Source organism: Patella vulgata, chromosome 7 (assembly GCF_932274485.2).
Source record: "Patella vulgata chromosome 7, xgPatVulg1.2, whole genome shotgun sequence".
Lineage (NCBI taxonomy): Eukaryota > Metazoa > Mollusca > Gastropoda > Patellidae > Patella > Patella vulgata.
In genome coordinates this window covers 31,866,505-31,881,593 of record NC_065885.2, presented here as the reverse complement: position 1 = coordinate 31,881,593, position 15,089 = coordinate 31,866,505, and the positions used below count along the sequence as shown (strand labels likewise).

At 35.8% G+C, this 15,089-nt stretch overlaps 1 protein-coding gene across 5 annotated transcripts in view; it reads right to left on the bottom strand.

Moving 5' to 3' along the window:
* LOC126827648 (neuromedin-U receptor 1) overlaps nucleotides 1-15,089 on the bottom strand; it is a 70,518-nt gene that overhangs the window by 28,630 nt on the left and 26,799 nt on the right. Inside the window, exon 1 of one of the 5 annotated variants that reach the window (XM_050557086.2) lies at nucleotides 13,702-13,871. The exons of 1 other annotated variant lie outside the window; for it this stretch is intronic. Coding sequence is in view for 2 of the 4 variants with exons in the window: in XM_050557081.1 (XP_050413038.1) it covers nucleotides 12,456-12,479 (24 nt within the window). In the remaining 2 variants the exon portion in view is untranslated. Of the gene's footprint in view, nucleotides 1-4,889; nucleotides 5,145-12,455; nucleotides 12,566-13,239; nucleotides 13,437-13,701; nucleotides 13,872-15,089 lie in introns of those variants that run through there. 3 more of the 5 variants (XM_050557084.1, XM_050557081.1, XM_050557083.2) reach the window with 3 other exon arrangements.

Here is a 15,089-nt window from a genome sequence, read left to right as displayed (position 1 = left end):
AGGTGAAACCATGTCGGAAAATCCCGATGAACTCCCGATGTAGGGATCGAACACGCGACCTCCAGGCTAGCGAGCCAGCATCTTTTTTTTCTTTTTTTTTTAAATTAAAATTCAGGCTCATACATTCAAATGTTTCAAACAATATAAAAATGAAACATTAAAAGACATTTATATCACAGACTGAAAATAAACGATATAACTATAAGTAAATAATTAGTAAATAATTCATAATATTTTAACAAGGTTATTGTCTGAAACAATAGAAGGAATGAACGAGAAGAGATGCAGTGAAAGTGGGGGCCGGGGGGAGGGGAGGTTATAAAGTAAAAATGTGGGGCTTATCGAAGGCTCGGATTCGCCATACAGAGGGCATGATTTCACAGAGGTCCTGGTTATCCAGCGAATTCGCCCTTATTGCATGGTAAGCCGACTTATTATATAATGACTAATTGTTTGCCAGATTGAACTCTGGCACTTCTACTGACGTTGACTTGTAGATTAATCGCGTAAATTATTAATTTCCTTCCTAGGCCGGACTTTCTTCCGTATGCAAATGAGCTTCGTCGTAGATCCCATATAAGGTATATGTTCTAATATGCTAAGTTCCATTATGTATTTGTCTATAGTGCAAAATGCAGAATGGAGAAGTGTAACGTACAAAATAACTATTATACTGTATTTTGTATCATTCAAAAATGTATTATATATTTTAACACTGTGACAATGGAAATTGCAAATTGTAAAACTAAAATACGTATTTTGAACTGCTGATATATGCAGTTTGTACAGTTAACATTGAAATAATATTGGCAACATTATCCTTCCATACATGATAAGCCAGCCTTTCTACAAAGCCTTCATGGACATGGCTTGCGTTCAGGCGAAAATGTAAACCTCGATTAACGATCGCCTGGGATTCTAAACAAAGTTTTACATAATTATATCAAGGGTATATGAGTAAAACATCCTACAATTTTGAAAAAAAGAACAATTTAAACATCATATCAAATAAAGTTGTGTTATTCTTAATAGATGAGACAGGAAAGAATTTATTTCCATTGATAATATAACAATTAAATGAGCTAAAGCATAAAATTCAAAAGTATACACACGAATTAGAATCTAGTATTGATCCATGTCAATTAATATTGATGTTGTTATCTTGCCGTGAATATTTTAAAATTAGTACACGAGTATTCAATGGTTCCGGGTCCCATTTGGAATAAACAAAGAAAAACATATCCTATAAGACAATGCAGGGTTAATGTCTGATTTACAAACGTTACAAAACGCGTGGACTAAGAAGGCGTAAACGACTGCCGTTCAAACTGGATTGTTCACGTATTTCACCGAACATAATTAATTAGATATTACGATTTTAAAAGATAAAAACTGAACATAAATCACTTTATATACATCCATACTACATTAGAATGTGCTTTTAGCCCCATTTCCGTCCTTTTTAAGGTCCCAAAGAACAGAGCCATGCGCCCTTTAAGTACAGAAGCTACGCCAATTTGTTGGCATTTAAGAATAAGCGATATAGGAGAATTAAAAACGCATGGCGGTGAACTGTAATAAACTGACATCTATAAAAGACGTTAATTGTTCCATGTTCCAGACAGTTTTGAAGTGTTAGCTAATGTAACTGATACTGTTTATAAGAAAAGGTATTGGGTTAGACATAAGTTGATGATAAATGTCAAGGTACACGTGTAAATCTAAACAAATATAAATAGATATCTTTTAGATATTATACATCTTTGCGATAGAAAGATGGTGAAGATATCGCCATATTTCACTTATTATCGTATGATGTCAATATCATTATTACCTTACTATTCTTCCTTCCCTATGTATGAAGTGGTTTTGTATGCGCCGTGATACAGGATTGTTTACAACTAAACCAATAAGTTGAATGTGCCTAGATTTGTAGCATTTGCAGGGTCGTTTAAACTTCCGGTAAAACAGACCAGGTTCCTCAAAATAACGCATGTATTCTAAGAAATTATAATATGTATAAGTTTTGTTAAGAACGCACGAGTGTTATAAATGTAAGTTTGTTGACGAACCAAGGCAAATATACGACGTCAACGTGATATTATTATGATGAACGTGTGGTAAAAAGACCATAGTCCTGTTCGGTATTAGCCAGCCTGGTTCGCTCTCGAAGGTAAACAAAGCAGACCCCTCTAGTGGTAAAGGGCGATAATCAGACACTTTCTATAAAAGTGTACGATAAAGAACCTACTTTTGCAAGTCAAGACGTAGTGAAGGTTTTCCAATACTAAGCATATAGTGTGCTTACAATTTTTAAAGCTTCCAATACCGAATTCGTGTTTTGTGAAAAATACATCCAATTTTGGAACGGGTTATTTCTTCGTGAACTATTACAGTGATTACGGTGATAAAATAAAATGTACAAACAGCCTTGTAAGCTTTGTGAAACCCACGAGGTTGGACAGGCGACACTACTTCTTATCACGTACACGTGAGACCGAAACCGCGCCAATTGACTCAATGACAGGCCTTATGATCCAAAGCACACAAACCTCTCTCCCCCGTTGCAGTGCTATAGCTATATAAGTTAATAAACGTTCATATAGATCCATTCGAAAACGAAATAGATCTATATACATCAGGTTATGTTTCCAAAAGTCGCGTGAGAACGCAAACCACCAGGTAGATCGCGCAGACGATGAATCTAATTACCACATCATCAAGAGTAAAATGGTGCCTAGATTGGCATAATAGTCAGTAGACAATTTATACCGCAATTCGACAGAGTGGCGTAACTAACAGACATAGATGACGGCGGTTTAGAAATGAAATGAAATGAAATGGATTTAAACGTCCTACTGTTCTCCTCCGAACTGGGCTAAGGAAGACGGACATAAGCCATACATTGTGTTATGAGGGAAATTTTGCCCGGACAGCGGCACTACGGCCTACTCTTATATCGAATTCCAACTGTCAACCGATCGATTACGTGCACGCTAATGTGTACACGGGACCTCGGTTTTTCGTGCCGTCCGAACGACTAGACAGCTGTCACTGACAAGGATGAACCACGCCGGAAAATCTGGATGAACTTTCTCGGCCAATGCAGGGATCGAACACCCGACCTCCAGGCTAGCGAGCCAGCGTCCACAACGGCATAGTAAAGCCGTGCATATTATAGATTTGTAAACAGAAACAACGTGATATCTTGCATAATTTTGACAACAATTTTCCAATACATTGCTGAAAGCTCCAATTTGCAAGTAACGATTTTGTAACAGTTCGTCGACCGGTCGTGTAAAATAGCTTAAGAGCATATTACGTTGATAATTACAAGGTCAATCAACGGATATTACGAATAGGATTTTAAATAAAATTAATTACATTTATTTCAATTTAAAGTGGCATCGTTCTACAAAAAATAACATGCGGTTGCCATGCGAGATACGCCCACATTTTGCAAGAGGTGGTGGGGAAAATAGGAGCCATTATCCAGGAAGTTCCTGTCCGATATGCGCGAATTCAAAAAGAACAGAGATCTTTGGGATATAAACCTATCTTCAAAGTTTCATACAAAATCGGTTAAAAATTGTGAACCTTGAGCGGCTAATTTGTCGGGCAGTTCCGGTCCGATTTTCACAAAATTCGAACTAAATCACATAGGCGCACGGGCTTGATACATGTTGGGGAGGGGGGGGCATAACCTGAAATGCCTGAAAAAAATTTGGGTTACATACGTCTAGCCCCCCCCCCCACCACCACCAACACCGCCAACCCAAAGAGAATTTGACGGCCGCAAACGCGGGTTTTTTTTGCTATTTCAGTACCTGCTGAATACAGCAAGTGGTCTAATATAGCTTAACTTAGGTGTCTGACTCGAATTCCAATTAACCAATTAATCGTTTACAGTCCACGGAGAATACGGCAATTTCCATATAGCCTACCTTATGTGCCTTACCTGAATCCCAAACAGCCAATCAAAAATGCGTTTTTCTGCTATTCTAGCCCATGAGTTAAGCAACTTCAAAGTTTCCAATCGTTTTGTAACCGAAATCCCCCTCTATGCCGAACTGAATTCGAACCATCCCATGCAGCTGCCTTCACAAATAATAATCGATGCCCGAAAAATGTCGCACAAAGTAGAGTTGCTCCAGGCAAAATGTTTTAATCCACAGTCAATAAAGTACAAATTCGTGGTATTCAATGAAAAGAAAAGTAAAATTAGTGTTTGCTTTCGGGTTATGTTTTACAAATACAAAACTTGGAATGTCAGTCTCAAAACAACATGGTAAGTTTTTAACTGTAATTTTGACGCTACATTATAGTTACTTAGTTGTATTCATTGGATACATTTATTTTCCTTTTCCGATTTCGTTGTCAAATACGATGCGATATTAACTGTATTTTTTTTATCTGACAAAACATTCAATAATGGCTCTTCAAAAAATCTACAGTCATACCTCAGCATAATAATACATAAGAGACATAAATTGGGGTTAAACGTTAACTCGACACAAGCTAGGCCATTTCGAGACTAACGTAATTATGCATAATTGTATTTCATTAATTTGTTTTGCTTGCGAGAGAACCGAAGCTTCTTTTAAAAAAAACACCAGGTTTGACAGGCGACCCTGTACTCCATGTCAGGTACAAGTTTGGGATCAATAATATATGGCCTAGTAAGTTCTAATATTCATATTATTATTTCAGTATTTTACTGCATGTTAATTCATAATTTTCTTCGAAAGTACTTAAAACGGCTCTTTTGGGTCAGAAAATATCGTAAATTTTACAGAAGTAATTAATTGGTTGAAACATTATCGGAAATGAAATCAATGTTTTTAAATTAAACATATTGGTTACTAAAATCAAAGATATTTTAAACTTACCATTCGAAAAACTTGAAATATGAAGACTTTAAATTCAGCGTCTACTCCGATATTACTAATAATAATATAACAACTAATAATGATCAGCCCGGATAAACTTGAGATAAAGATCTTAGAGGAAATAAATTCATTGTTTCGAATGGCAATATACAAGCCTCTAGATAATATTCCCACGGTTAGTAAGAAAATACTGCTTTATACATAGATGCACTAGTATATAACTTCACATTCACTAAGTCAATGAATTACCAACTTTTACATAGATCGGAAACAACAGGAATCACGACCAGCCTCGTTCTCATAACGTTCGTCTGCTAGACCTAACCTTTATCTATTGACCTCAAACACGTGGTACCATCAAATGAGAGGAAATGATCGGAAACTCTCTCTTGACTCAATTAAACCATTGTATGATTGGGTATATTGAATAAATGTGCTGATTATACGTTTTATTTTTCTTCTACCAACGTACATGTTTGATATTGGGAATGTTAATTATTTTAAGTGCTTGATTTGTAATGAATGAATGTTCACTTTTAAGGATGGTCGACTTTGGTTCTTTAAATCCACAGCACTTTTATCGACAAAACTGGTTCTTAATGAACATACGCTGTCAAAAGTTCGATCAAAAGATTAAAACAACTTTGTGGGGAGGATTTGTAAGCTGTAGGTTTTGATGGAACAACTATTGATGTTATTATCAATTGATTTTTAAACATAATACAATATGTGTTTTTTTCCTTAATTCAATTTTTTTGTTCAGTTGCAATTTGTTTGTTTTTGTTTGAGTTGCAAAGAATGGATCAACAACCGATTGAAAACATTTATATATGAAGTCACTGGAGGGTCGATCCACAATATAGGAATACAGTCTCTTTGAATTTTCTATAAATCAAAAAGAAGTGTAATCGCGCTGAATAATTAATCTACGCAGCTTAAAATGATAAAATGTTTACAGTTTTAAATAATAGGTTCCTTTAAGGCTACGTCACACCAAGGACTAGTACTTAGTGACAACCCGATTTGTCATCACTAATAATCGTTACGTCTAAACATACTATATATACCACCACCCCCTCTCCCTCTAAATTATCTATAAAACAATTTTAAACCTACTGGCTTTAAGTAAATGATTTGCTGCAGACCGGAAGTACAAGGCGAGGCTACTATGAAACGAAATCATTCTCTTTTACGATAACTGTTGCCGGATTATTACCAAGTTAAGCTAACGGAGATGGGTTGAAGGGAATGCCAAAAAGATGAACCTAGCTTTATCTACCGTGATGGATTTTTTATGGGACAATATGTCGGACATTTAGGGCAGATGCAACTACAATGCATAGTCGAAGATTTGTCGGGTTATATAATTTGACAAACACCAATAAAGAGTATTTGTCGATGATGGAACCGACAAAGACTTCATGGTGTGCACTAGTCTTGATTGTTTAAGTTGGTTCTATTATTGTCCTATTGACATAAACTCAATTAAGTATTCAATTAAACAGACTAATGTACATAATACTTTATACCCTTCAGTAATACCGTTGATTACTACTAATCGATTCCCTTAAGTCCTATATTATTACTACAATATATTTTGATAACTATCAACGAAGACTGATATGGAACATAAATATTAATCTGGTTGTACAAACAAGAACGATCGATCATTGGAGTCTTGGACTCATTCTTTCCAGATTTCAACCTGCAAAAATTAACCAGATATTTTCGCCAGCCATTGGACTTATGGCGACAAGTTAATTCATGCTAAGATCATTCGACCCACCGAGACAGACTATGTTTGCATCGGCTGAACAAGTACTTATATTATATGTAGCCTTCAGTCGAGTACAATCGGACCATCTGCCCAAAATATCGATCGAATATTTTGATATGATATTTATAATCTCGTCAGATTTAAGCAAACTGTAGGTGACTTTGGGGTGGCCAAAAATACGCCACACAAAACTAACAAGAGTAAATGCTAATTATTTTGATTTCTAAGAAAAGAAAACAACCCGTGCTTCATCTATAATGGCCGTTGATAATGTAGCTCGTTCCTTGGGCAGTTTTGGCTTATCTGACAACATGAATTAATATAAGAAACAATAGTTATAGACATTATTATTATAATTATTATTGAAAATCTTGTTGAATAGAACTGCTGATACTATTGGATTCGGTAAATGGCTATATAAATTTATTCTTTATTGCTAATCTGGCAAATATATAAACCACGGGGTACGTTACATTAAATTGCTTTATCTCTATTCTCTCTGGAAAGCATCACGTGCCTTATACTTAATTACATTCACCAGACAGAGATTTTGTATATTATATATCGGTACAAAAAAATATTAAACAAATAGACACCTATCAACAATATGATATGAAACATCCGTTCATCATTAACACCATTACAAAGAAATGGGGAATACGTTTAGGCAGGAATCGACAAAACTTGTCTCAAATTCCTACTCCTTTGTTTTTTGCAATTTCGGTTGATGGTTATATATATCTGTCTTTATATTTAGACCAAAAACGTATTTCTCGTCTCCTCTAATTATACCCAACCGATGCTTTTTCTATTTTTTTTTTTCAGCAAATTTTACAAAAAGTTATGCCCGTCTTCATTAGCCCAGTATAGGAGCAGAACAGTAGGACGTTAAACCTCATTCCATTTCCAAAACGTTATATTATGCTTATGCTTGATGGAAGTCTTATCTCCAAAGAAAACATACAATCATTTCATGATAATCGTGGAAATAGTGTTCGTATAAATCATTTATTTGCTGTGATTGGGTGTCCGTTACATGCAGGGGATCACGTGGCTAAGTGGGTAAGACGCTGGCTCGCTAGCCTGGAGGTCGGTGTTCGATCCCTGCATTGGCCGAGAAAGTTCATCCCGATTTTCCGGCGTGGTTTCCCCTTGTCAGTGATGCAGGACTGAGGGCCTGACAAGGACAGCTGTCTAGTCTTTCGGATGAGACGAAAAACCGAGGTCCCGTGTATACATTGGAATGTACGTAAAAGATTCCCTGGCAGTTGGAATTCGATATAAGAGTAGATGATAGTGCCGCTGCCCAGGCAAAATTTCCCTCCTAGCACACTGTATGGCGTATGCCCGTCTTCATTAGCCCAATATAGGAGCAGAACAGTAGGACGTTAAACCCCATTTCATTTCCGTTACATGCATTCTGCATACTGTAATTTATTTTAGGCCAGAGTAAGAATACCTGTCCTTATTACGTAGTAGCCATAATGTGTAATAAATAAAATACGAAGACACCAAACAAAACAGTTAGTTGTATAATTTGTTCGTTTGTGGTACAGTTGTTTGTGTTAATTTAAATGCCTTTAGTATCCCTACAAAAAAATGTCATCGTTATATAAAACTCATTATTACTCCACTATCGGTGATATAGGAGATGATTATAGGTGTTTTCTCCCGTCTGTTTGTCATTTTTGTGTTCCAGAGTTCTTTTGGTTAACTGGGGTTGGTATATTGTTATACAGCAGAGTTAAAGATTAGGTTCGTGTTTCCTGAAATTCTGTTAATTTTTTTTAGTGAATCATGGCCTTTGTTGACATAATTTCTTCCATCTATACGTATTTGGATTATATCTTCACAGAAATGTATTTGCAGTATCAAGTTCGTATAAATGAAAATGAAATAAAATGAAATGATATGGGGGTTTAATGTCCTGCTGTTCTGCTCCCACTGGGCTAATAAAGACGGACATACGCCATACAATGTGCTATGAGGGAAATTTTGCCCTAGACAGAAGCGCTATTACCTACTTTTATATCGAATTCTAACTGCCAATGGTAGGTGGGACCTCGGCTTTTCGTCCCATCCGAATGACTATACTTTGTCCTTTTCCAGCCCTCCGTCCTGCACCACTGACAAGAGGAAACCACGCAGGAAAATCCCGATGAACTTTCTCGGCCAACATAGGGATCGAACACGAGACCTCTCGGTTAGCGAGTCAACTTCTTACTCACCGAGTCACCGTGGCTCCTCTCGTTTAAATGTAAAATTAGTTGGGTCATGTATTGCCTCAGCAATGCTCCCTGAATGCTTGTCTAAATTTGTTTACCGAATACAGACAGTTGGCCTAGAATGTTTCAATTAATCGCTCAGAAATATGTGGAATAGCGTAGCAACTTTACTTTCGTTAAAACCAACTATTTATCTTCGTTGATTTCGAGTGGATTTAAAGTGTTCTGAACTAATACTAACTGACAGAGCCTTCCTATTCTTTATTAAAAAAAGTATGTTATATACGTACACCTTGGGTTGCAAGGAACTTAGCATCTATTAATAGACAAAAACATATGGTATAACATAAAACTATAACTTTAAGTTCTGACTCAGATATACTTTACCATGAATATTAAAACAGTGAATTATTAAAATTACACCTGAGAGAAATGAAATGAGATAAAACGGTCCTACCTTTTTACACCAACTTAGTGTTTTGTAACAAGTCAACAATGGTGTTGAAAACATTTTGATTCCCCTATGGCTGTATTGATTTTTTTTTTTTTTTTTTTTTTTTTACAGTAACTGAATAATGAATTGCATGATTTTTTGTCATTAACGAATATTTTATTTTTTGGTGCAGTTTAAATAAACATGATGATCCTTTTAGTATGTCTTTGTCCTTAAATCAATTTCAATGTACAACAATTTTTGTTCTCTTTTTTATATGAATAACATAAAGGCCTCTTTCATATATTACAGCGTACATGTATATCTTATTTTAGATTCATGGTATATCGACTCCTTCGTCAAGTTCAACAGACTTTGTGAACTAACAATGACGTTGACAATATTAACGCTAGCTGGATCCTTTCCGTGTAAAAGGAAACTGACATCACGGGCGGAATCTACAAAGCTCCGATAACCACCCCCTAATGGATATAACGCTGACAATATTAACGCTAGCTGGATCCTTTCCGTGTAAAAGGAAACTGACATCACGGGCGGAATCTACAAAGCTCCGATAACCACCCCCTAATGGATATAACGTTGACAATATTAACGCTAGCTGGATCCTTTCCGTGTAACATGAAACTGACATAACGGGCGGAATCTACAAAGATCCGATAATCATCCCCTAATGGATACTACGTTGCTTTGTTGTTGTTTTTTTAATTATAGATATAGCTTCATTCAATATGATAATACAACAGTAATTTATTACTTGTAAGGTACTCGTATCCCCAATAATCCAATAAGATCAATAATAAACTGTCAACACCTCATGTGACCCGATATGAAACTAGAGACATTCGACGTTAAAATGCAGATATTTTATCAGTTTTATCTAATACAGACGCTTTACAAACGGGTGCATATAGTTTATTACCATAGATTTGTTATCAATATGAGGAATAACCCTTATCTCAAGTATCTGGGTGACTTTGATAAGTTGGCCTGTACACAAATCGATCGTTTATAACATTACTCTTAGCTGGCTTGTAGGGTTAACCATCCGCTTCCACTGTGGGTGGTATCGCAGAATACGCATTACTTTCCGACCACACCATGTCGTGCTTTTCAACCCCGGACAGACTTACACTCACGATTTCATTTACGTCTTATGAATGATAGATGTGCACACCAAGTTCTAAAACACACCTTTCTTCAGAACAGAACAGGTAAAGACGAAAGTTCCTGGAATACTAATTAACTCATTAACCTGATACATATAATCAGAAACACATACACTTGTTTCTGTGTCAAAAACATAGTTCAACCAACGCACCTTGTTGCCAAAATTTTTGTACCTTACTTAATTTCAAGATAATTTTTTTAGGGGGTGAAACTTGAAATTAAAAAAAAATGGGAATGGCTTTCGTAGAGATTCAATAAGAACTGTAACGTGTGAAGTCGGTAGTAATTTTGAAACCCATCTAACAATTAGATGTTTTTTGCGGAATTGGCAAGACAAGGCGTCTATCTACTCACTCATATGAGATGAAATAACAAGCACCATTACCCACCTAATATATTGTTGATACATCTTAAGAATACCAGCTTCCCCCGATAAATTCCTCACATGCATTACAGGCATAAACATACAAAGTCAGCTCATGGTTTAACAATCGAAAATAACATTCAATTTATGTTATGTCTGACGTCTTCAACTATACAAACAGCAATACATTTAGTTTTTAAGCCGAACACATTTATATAGAAAACATGTATTCGTCTTATGACGATAATTATTTTAGAAAAAAATTCAGCTATGATTTATTTACAAATCTTGAAACTTATTTTTAATTAAATTTCATCAGCTACACTTATATTCCTGTGTTTTCCAGATAGAACTAAGCCGGATTTATTTGGCAGTTTACAAGTTATGTTTAATTAAATTTCACTAGAAAGCTATACCGAATAATGGGTTTTCACACTAACAAAACATGAATGTTATAACATATACACTACATATGCAAGACAGTTACGCATTTACATTACACCTTAAATAAAAGCAGTGAAATGAAATGTGTGTGGGTGGGTGGGTGGGGGTAGCGTCCTCTCTTTCTGCTCCATCCGGGGTAATGAAGACAAAGATGCGCAATGTAGTGTGCTATGAGGGGACTTTTGCCCGCTACGACCCGCTCTTATTTCGAATTCTAACATTCGAGGGTTCTTTTACGTCTTCGTTCCATTCGAACGACTCGACGCTGCTCCAGCACCACGGACAAGGGGAAAATGAGTCGGAAAATCCCGAGAACCTGCCTCAACCAACGCTGGGATCGAACATGGGACTTATAGGTTAACAAGCCAGGGCCCTACACACTGAGCATCTGTAGCTCCCTAAAAGCTTATTTAAACTTTGATTTGTTAACAGATACCATACTATTGGTACGATATGGGATTATAGGCCCAGCCTATTTTTTTATATTTGTATACAAATATCAATAAACATTGACACTCCTAATAAAACTTGGGAGTAGTTCATATTTCCATAAACATATAGAAAAAATAACGGTAATAAGAAAACACCACATTAAACACTTTCATACTGTTACGTCATCGGGTTCACAAAGCTTGACGTAGCCTAGTCTTTGAGATTTTCTTTCCTGCTACATTAGCGAGGTTCAGACGCGTTCCATGAACGAGAACGGGAACGAGGTGACGTCGTCGTTCTCGGAATACGTGACGCACTTTCACCGTTCAGAAAAATCAGAAAAAACGCGATGGTCAGTTCACCAAGTTTATCATCAAAATAAATTTAATAGCCACAAGCGAAATAAATGCACCATAAAAAAAAAAATTCCTGAAAATTGAGTAGAGCAAAAAGTGCACTGTTTGAAAGTGTCGATCCGTTCTATTATTTCGCTTTTTTCGACCAGTCACACAGTGCCTAACACAGGCTGGTATATTTGAAAGGGATGTGTTTCGGTATACATGTAATTATGAAAAAGATTGTCTAAAATAAAATTAAACCACTACGGAATTCACTTAACACTTCAAAGGGTCCAGGCGTTTTCTGTCGCTGTTGGGGGATGCCCTCGAGAACTCATGACGTAGCATGCAAAAAAAATTATTACCTCGTTCTCGATCTCGGCTTGCATCTGAACCTCTCTGTTAACGTTGTAACTGGATGTGAATCGACATGTTAAGAATGTGTGAATTGCTTATAAAATGTAGCTTACTGGTGTAGAGGTTTCAAAACTAATTTATAACTTCACTTATGCTTGCGCTGACATACAAAACAACTGCCGATATAGTGATATACGCTCACTAATAACTAATTGATTTGATTGGTTGAGGGAAAGTGGGGATAAAAAAAGTTTAGTTTATTTGCCCCTGTTATTACAAATATACTCTTGTTTTGACTTTATTATGACAAAGGAAGAAGATGATCCGTCCTCTCTTCTCACGACGGCGAGTTTATAAGTGTGGTTTAAGGAACTTTTGTTATCCGAGGACATTTTTTTGTTTTTAACAATTTTCAAGTGTAAATAATTTAATTAAATCAACCTGTCCATAATATCACATTCATTGTATTGGACGTTAAATCTTTAATAAACAACAACAACAATAAGCATTTGGGGTTTGAGTGGATGATTTAATTAGGATTTAATGAATATGTCGTTAAGGGGGGAATTAGCGTAAGTAAATTAGCGTAAGTACTGAATCGCGGATAGGGTATCACAAATTTTTGTATTCCAGATATTCAACTCTTACCACCTAATTCCGAATTTTACTTTTTTAAATCTTGCGTGGAAATTTATATAAGCATAATACAAAACAGGCGCTCTTTCTCTTTTCTATAAATAATACAAAACATTAGTTTCTTTAGTTGCACACCTGAGAAATTAATATACTTACACGTTAATCAAATATACACATACAATCTGATAACAAATGTCCGTAACTATGTCATTAGCTGTATAATTAACACTGTTCCATACTCTTTACACATATTTATTGCGTTTCTATTGTTTGATAATATTATTTCACTATAGTATGGCTGGTACACGATAACCTGATCGACACGAGAAAGAAACAGCTTTGCTGTACACCATCCTCACGTATCCCTTTTAAAAATAAGACCATTATACGCACGCACGCGCATGTTGTGAAAATAGGTGCTAATGTAAGTGTTGACGTGTATCTTGTGAATCAAATCAAATGAAAATAGCGTACTTATGTTTTTGTTTTTGATCATCTGCACACATCCTGTAAAAACAGACACACTTCTGCTCCGTCTATTTCGATTGCCAAAGAAAATATGGTGGGTATAATCTGGTTAACTTAGCTGAAAAATATCTTCAGAAAGACGAGACTCACCTTTTCACTTATTATTTATACGATGTAAAGTGGCATGAAATAATTTGTCCTGTAGGGTGACTTTGTTCCAATATGATGAAGTAAGATGGGATTGTAAGGTCTTTTGAAAATCCAGTCTACAATCTGATTTTACCAGACACCACCTGCTTTAAACATCTGATCATTAACACCATCATTTTTTAAACGGAACCAAGCTCCACTGAATCCGATTATTTCCTTAAAGTCCATTCCTTTTGAATTGTACATTATTGGTGGCGGGATATGCATAAATTGAATTTGATTGGTCTATACGAACCGACGTTCGATTAGCATAATAAATCCATACTCAAAGTATACTTCGCTGCTTGATCCGCAGTGTGAAATATTCTTCGATCTATACAAGAGATGTGGTTGTAATAATAGTTTGTACAGTTTGTATAGTTATAATGCATTGGAAATAGAATTGCACTGTAATGCCATGACAGACAAGTAACCGCACTATAAGCAGTGAAGGTTTCCGAAAGCAGTAAACATTTTTGAAGGTTTCCAAAAGCAGTAAACATTATTGACGGTTTCCAAAATCAGTGAACATTATTGAAGGTTTTTAAACCTTATGGACAGGTCACATGACACTCAAACAGGTTCTGTACATAAACTATGCATTCTAATCATATACAATTCCCAAAATGTTGGAATGAATCGTGAAAGATCCACATTCCCAGCAATCGTGAAATTGTATTTTTTTTCATTTGATCGATTAATCAATCGCATATAAACACTCGAGAATAAGATTCAATTAAGTTCATTGAAAATAAAAATTAAATCATTAAGAATAAATCGGTTTCAATATAAATTGATTGTGTGCGTGATGTGAAAGCAAATCTAGCTGGTTATTATGAATTTACTATGATAACTTAAATAAGGTAGAAATGTAATCAAGGGCTTCTGGGATCGATTAATCGATTACATGTTATTCAATATCAATCTAAATGTTGTTAGATATTTTCCTTGGCGAAATGATGTTTCGTGTTAAATGTGATATGCATAAAATCTTTGTTGTAGGGTTTAAATACGAAAATATCGCTTATCACTTTTTTTATTTATTTATCTGTCTATTTATTTATATTATATGTCAGAGGGGCCGCGATGGCTTACTGAGTAATACGCTGGCTAGCTAACAAGGGGGACTAAGGTTCGTCCCCGGTGTTGGCCGAGTAAAATTGGAGTGTCAATGATGTTGCCATTTAGCGGGACCGCACCCCTAGACACAGCACCTGCACCAACGACTGCGTGTTGATCCGCTTCAAATATTTCATTTCATATTTTAACTGTTCCTGCTATTTATATTTCAAGTTACCTAGTTATCGTGACTTTCGCCAGTATTTATTGGATTATTTGTTTTAAAGAAG